The 6,678-nt window shown below is 51.1% G+C and overlaps 1 protein-coding gene across 1 annotated transcript; it reads left to right on the plus strand.

Moving 5' to 3' along the window:
- The first annotated feature begins 1,556 nt into the window (after positions 1-1,556).
- LOC146598250 (zona pellucida sperm-binding protein 3-like) lies at positions 1,557-4,585 on the plus strand. Its single transcript, XM_085300684.1, has 9 exons — positions 1,557-1,964; positions 2,446-2,564; positions 2,662-2,765; positions 3,036-3,213; positions 3,291-3,411; positions 3,520-3,611; positions 3,684-3,829; positions 4,125-4,244; positions 4,476-4,585. The coding sequence occupies exons 1-9, from the start codon at positions 1,557-1,559 to the stop codon at positions 4,583-4,585; spliced, it is 1,398 nt and encodes a 465-aa protein (XP_085156810.1).
- Positions 4,586-6,678: the final 2,093 nt, after the last annotated feature.

Here is a 6,678-nt window from a genome sequence, read left to right on the forward strand (position 1 = left end):
CATTCACTTATCAGAAGCTATTATGAGAAGATCAGCTTTGGTACCTCTGCCTRCTATGCAAATAAACTGGTTATGATGCCTTCATTACTCGAGATACGATTAGGCAGAGCAGATACCCATGAAATCGAATACGGACAGATTGCCAATATGGGAGCCCCGGTGGCTTCTGCAGTTAAAAGAGGGTTATGAAAGTGTCCCCTCCATTTTTGAGTTTGCCAGTTTACAACGTGAAACTACAGGTGCTTAGGGGCCTGGGCTTTGGGTGATCTCTGACACGGCTGGTGTGTGGGAGGCTGGTGGTGCTTCCCAGCCCAGCCATGGTGCTGAAAACACTATCTGTCCTTCCYGGGGTGAAGCACACAAGCGTGCAGGGTTACTCTGGATCTCCTCTGGGTGCGTCAGTGACTTTGATAACTTGCAAAACTTGCTTGCTGTCTCCCAATGGTCTCACCTTGACAAMCGCGTCACCCTCTGCTCCACAGGCCTCTGCTCATGGAGCAGAGAGCATGGCCTTTTCCATTAGGGCAATGMTCTCCATATAGCTCTTCTCCTTCATGGCTGTGATGGGTCTTTTTCCTGCCTGTCTGGCACAGGAAGATGTCAAGGGCCTCYAGGGTGGACACCTGGCAAGAGGGACTCCTGTGACGGCTGGCACATGGCAGGTGCCTCACTGCTCACTGCAGAGCAGCTCATAGAGCTTGAGRGAGCCTGACTGATCCCTTGGGATGCTGGTGGCCAAAACTGGCCTGTCTCACCTCACCTAGGGTAGAGGGGTGTGCGCATAGACACAAGGACAAGAGCAGAGGGTCTGTGGCCAGCTGGGACTTGGGTATACAGGTAGAGGGTCTCTTGAGTGCCAGCATTGCTGGAGGACAGCTAGGACACCCGCTGGCCTTGCCTCCTCTCTTGAAGCAGTCATGCTGGGCACTGGGGATGAATATGGCCTCTTGAAATATGGGTGGCAAGGGCGACATTCAGGAAGAGACCCGTGGCACACTGAGACAGGGCTTTCTGCCTGGAGGAGGATGCAGCGTGCTCCTCACCACCTTCCCCAGAGCTGGGACTCCTGGATGCGGCAGGAACTTGTGTCTGCTCTCCTGCCAATGGCAACCTTCCCTCACATCCCTGAGCCRCCAGGGTAGTGGCTGCTGCTACCAGTGTGGTTTCCGGTGCTGTTCCCTCACCATTAGCAAGACTAATGGTGTGACCGAACACTAATTTCATTCTGCTGCTGCTGCCAGGAAGGAGGACTAGAGGGGCCAAGCTGATGTTACTCCAAATAAGCAAGATAAAAAAAAATTGGGATGGACTTGATTGCTCAGGGGCAAGCCTTAGTTGCTGGATTGGGGTAAACACCCTGCCTTCCTGAAGASGGAGGGATAGTTCCAGCTGGGTCCCATTTCCTTGGGCTGCTACAGGGGCTGGGCAGGGATACAGGTGGGCCAGGCTGCAGCCCCCAGGTGTGCTAGTTCTGGGCTGGGCTGGGACGCTGGGAGTGCAGGTATAAAGGCTGCTGAGCAGCAGCCTTTCTGTATGCTGGGTTTGCTGAGGTCAAGATGGGGTCTGGAGGCAGCCTGGGGATTGCTCTTTTATGCTGGGTGCTTGCTAAAGTAGTGTCTTACAGTCCCTGGGATTTCTCTCAGAGGGATTCAGGGTTTTTGAGAGTAAGAGGAGACTCTTCTTGGAGACAGCCTCATGTGCCTTCCTTCTCCCAGCCCTCCCCCTGGGCTTGGGTTGATATCTCCCAGCTCCAGGCTGCGTCCCCGCTGCACCCCGTGGCTGTGCAGTGCCAGGAGGCTCAGATGGTGGTTACTGTGCACAGGGACCTCTTTGGCACAGGGCGCCTGGTGAGGGCTGCGGACTTGACCCTGGGCCCAGCTGCCTGCCAGCCTGCAGCCCTGAATTCTGCGGACAACACGGTGACCTTTGTGGCTGGGCTCCACGAGTGTGGCAGCACCCTGCAGGTAAGGCGGGCTGGTGAGGAAGAGTCTGATGCGTCTTTGAAGTAACTATCRTTGGGGAAGCATAGAAAGGGGGTCTCTGAGAATGCGTTGACAACCCCTGCCCCCCATCAGGAGAGGGCAGGGGCTGACTGGACGTAGTATGCTGAAGTCTACCGGRAAGAGGATGTTTGTAGACCTACAGTGTTATTTACAGTCCTTGCATACTTGATGAAGGTATTTGCTGGTGTGTGAGTCCTCGTGACTGACCACCCACGCAGCCTATGGGGTCATCTCCCTTGTTCTACTCTGCTGGCACTCTATTAGAAAGCTTCATGGTGTCCTACAGGTATTGGTTTAGGAAATAGGGAAGAGAGATGTTGTCTCTGTGGCTGATAGACCTAGGTGTCCTAGTACAGTCAGCATCTGGTGTCTGGAAGTGCTCAGCTTCTGTGGCTGACTGACTTGTTTTGCTAACTTATTGGTTCTCTCATGCTCCTTCCAGATGACCCTGGACTCCTTGATCTACAAAACAAGCTTATTCTACAAGCCTACTCCTACTGGCAACCTGGTCATCATAAGAACCAACCCTGCYGTGGTTCCTATTGAATGTCATTATCCCAGGTGAGTAGCTAAAGCTGTCTCTGCTCCCACGGGCCTAGAATGATGGTGGCTGTCATGGATGAGTGACAGCCTGGTTAACGYGCATCTCTTTATTCAGGAAGAATAATGTGAGCAGCAACGCCATCAGGCCCACGTGGGCTCCGTTCCACTCCACCCTGTCAGCAGAGGAGAAGCTGATGTTCTCCCTGCGCCTCATGAATGGTAGGTACGACGTTTGAAATCCGTATTTCCCTCTGATCACAAGCCCTGCCGGCTTTTGGCCATGGATATTGAGGGCCCAAGCAGAACTGCCTTCTGGGCTGAAACTGGCTCTTGTGGAAGCATGACATGTGAGTTTGCTGTTTAAGCCTCTTATGTGCTGTGAGGGAACTGTCTACGGCAAGGCGTATTTTACTTGCCATGGTGAAGCCTGAGCACAGGCAGGCAATAGTTTTCTCAAAAGCAACCTGTAACCTTGAAACTGCTTTCTAGATGACTGGAGTGCAGAAAGACTCTCCAATGGATTCCAGCTGGGAGAGAGCCTGCATTTCCAAGCTGATGTCAGCTCAGGGAACCATGTCCCTCTAAGACTCTTTGTAGATGACTGTGTTGCTACCTTGACTCCGGACAGGAACTCCTCTCCCCGATATGCCTTGATTGACCTCAATGGGTAAGGGATYGACTGCTGTCTGGATGGGGTACTGCTGCAGCTGGCTGGGAAGCTTCTGACTTCTGACCTTTGTCTAGGTGTTTGGTGGATGGGAGATCAGATGAGACCACCTCAGCCTTTGTGTCCCCAAGATCAAGGCAGGAAACACTGCAGTTTATAGTTGATGTATTCAAGTTTGCAGGAGATGACAGAAACTTGGTGAGATGTAGCATCTACCCTTCCCTCTCTCACACTCCCCAAAGTGATGCTGCTCTGCATGAACAAATGTAACTCATCCTGGGCATGCTGTTTTAATTTCCCTTCCAGATCTATATCACCTGCCACCTGAAGGTCTCCCCAGTTGACCAGCCCCCAAATCCACTAAACAAGGCCTGTTTCTTCAACAAAGCCAGCAACCTGTGAGTAGCTGGGTATATACAGGGAGGGGGTGGAGACTAGCTTAAGAGGTCTCACAACTGGTTCTGTTTCAGCTGGGTTCCAGTGGAGGGTACTGGAGACATCTGCAGCTGCTGTGAGACTGGCCACTGCCACTTACATGGAGGGTACTCCAGGAGAAATAACCCTCTGGCCAGATGGCCAGGGAGGCGCTTGAGAAGAGATGCGCCTTCTGGACAAGGTAAATCTCTGCATATCTAAAGTGGACTCCAAACCTGGGTGACTCTCCAGGTTGGGATGACCAAAGTCTGCTGAAAGATCTTTAGAGAAGATCTAGTCTCAAGGACAAAGCAAGCTCTTCTCTGATGTCCTTGGGCAAGAAACTGCCTGTATGTCCTTATCCTTACAACTACTGTAAACCTGACTTCTTGGGGGCCATACTTCAGTAAGACCTACCTGTGGAAAGGGGTCAGTTTGAAATGCAGGCTAAATATGAGTTGCTTCCTCTAAGARCTTCCATGTCCCTTTCCCTTTAGATGTGTCCTCAAAGGAACTGGAGGCTGAGATCTCAGTTGGACCACTAATAATCCTTGATCCAACTCAGGGATTATGGAGTTCCTCAGAAGATCTCTTGCCAGCAGGGAAGACTCCACAGGGTATGGATTTTTCTCTGTGAACATACCTTAAATTCTACTGAAGGTGACTCCAGGATGATCTATCCTGAATCCTTCATGACTTCACTCCTAGACAAAAATCAGACAATTTGGAAAGGAGTCCCCTAGACTGTCTTTTGATGATTATACCAAAGTTGCCTGCCTCTGAGTCCTGCCACTGACAGATGGTGGAAAGCTGTTAAATGCCTAGTAAATGGATCTTATCTCTTCTAGGTGCTGCTGAAGGACTTCCTATGCTGGTCCAAATTGTCATGCTCATTGCAGCCTCTGTGCTGAGCTTAATTGCCCTTGGACTGTTCCTGGTGTGCAGAAACTGCAGCTGACCTCCTGCARGAGTGTCATTGTAACTCCTCTCCTGGAATAAATAGTAATGGTTCTGTCTGCTGTGAGCCTGTGTTGCCCTGGGTGGGGAGCAGGGACACCAGTCAGGCTTTACATTGGGTTTACTGCTGATGGGATGGGAGTCAAGGGCTGTACTCGGGCACCAGCTCCAGGGAAGCCATCTCCTAGTGTGGCCTGTGACCAGCATGTCCTGGTCTATCCACCTTTGGTAGTGGATGCAAGTGTGTATGAAGCAGCCACTGGACCAGCAGCATGGCTAAGGCTATGAAGAGCTCTCATCCTATGGTAGGTTGGGGCCCGCCCACTGACTTGCTGAGCCTGTAGGTTGGCACTGGAGCCTTTAGCCCTGTAGGCTAGGGCTACAGYGCAGCTCCTTGCCCAGAAAACATCTCCCAAATCACAGTGCTTACTGCTGGGAGTGTAGGAAGCTTTCCTATGGAGATGCTTCCCAGCTCTATTGCAGTGTCATTGAGACTGCGGTCCTAAATGCTAGATGCAGGCAAGATATGGCTCCTGCTTTCAGGTAACCAAGAGAAGAGTTCATGTYGCTAACACATACTAAATGGATTACTAACTTTAAAAGGCTTGTTTACTCCTCCTTAGCAGGAGTGATACAGGAGGACACCCCAGTGGCTCTATCTGGGGCTTGCTGATGGTTTGAATCAAGGTAGCCCTGGCACAGTTGCACTGCCCCCTTCAGGCTCAGCCCCTGACTGGGACCATGCAGGTGCTGGGCTTCTCCTGCTGGGAGAACTGGATGATGTTGGTGTGGTGCTGGAGATGAGGCAGAGGCTGAAGGTGTGCATTGCTTACACTTACCACTGGTTTGTAACAGCTCCAGCTACGAGGAGAACAGGGCAATGGCTGGATGCAAAGGTGGAGCAGATGACTCTGCAGTTAAAGAGGGTAAGGAAGCAGAGCTACTTGGTCTGCCTGCTGGAAACTGCTCTTGTTGAAGATGGCTGCAGGGTAAAGACMAAAACCTTCATTTTTTGGCTCTTACTGTGGCAGAGGCTAAAGCTGCAGCCTTTTTCTGGAATAGGCAGGTCTGGTGATGAGACTTGGGTTATGGTGTCCTTCCAGGGATATCCCTCTCCTGYGTTGGAGGGACTGTGCCATAGAACACAGTCCTCGTTAATGTTAAACTGAGTCAATAAGTGCAAGATGGACCTTAACACACTGTTAAATCTTTCCCTCTGTTCTGCAGCTTTCTCTCCTACACAGCACAGGCTTATCCTGGCATCTAGACTTAAGTTGCTAAAGGCTTTGTCTTGTCAGGTGGAACCCARCCTGGTCTGGGGCTCTTAGGGTCCTCAATCTAAATGCTGAGAGCTTGCACATCACAGGAGCTTGAGCAATTTGAAYGCTTCTGAGAGGTACCTTGCTTGCCCTGGGATGTGCGCCCTGTGCAGGGCCACACAGTCTACCCTACTAGGAGCAGAAATAGCCTGGGAGCATTTGTTGCTTCCAGTTCAGCCTGTCCCAGAATTTCCTCCCCTTGTGGCTCTCCAGCCCTCTGCKTTGTGGTGCTATTTGGTTAAAAAGATCTCAGTTTACTTTGGATCAGGTGAACATGCTTGTTTTGTGCCAATATGGGACCCTGTGCTCCTAGGTGAKTACAGCAGTGGGAATAGGCTCATCAAATCATGGCTGTACCTGGGTTGTGCTGGTGAGCTGGGGGAATCCCCAGACCTGCTGGCTCCAATCCACCAGTCTGGTCTGAACGACCTTGTACCTCATGCTCTTACTGTCCACCCTTATCTGTRGACCCTGTCTATTGAGACCTGTTGTTTGTACCAGTCCTTTCTGAACTGAGGAAGCTACTCCTGGTTCCAGATAAAGAACAAAATGGGTAAAGCAGCAAAACCAGCTTTGAGAGGAATGTTGGCAGCCCTCCTTCTCATGTGTTTGGGCCTTTGCTCTTGYTAGTGATATCTGAAGACTGCTACTGGTAAATGTATGGCCTAAACCTGGTAGCTGAATGCTGGAAATAGCACTTTATAGCCCAAGAACTTAATGGCAAATTCCCTAGCCACCAGGCTGCAATCTAGCTGTGCAGATCCTTGTTGCAATA

This window comes from Rhea americana, unplaced genomic scaffold, assembly GCF_003343005.1.
Source record: "Rhea americana isolate MKP2758 unplaced genomic scaffold, rheAme1 scaffold_168, whole genome shotgun sequence".
Lineage (NCBI taxonomy): Eukaryota > Metazoa > Chordata > Aves > Rheiformes > Rheidae > Rhea > Rhea americana.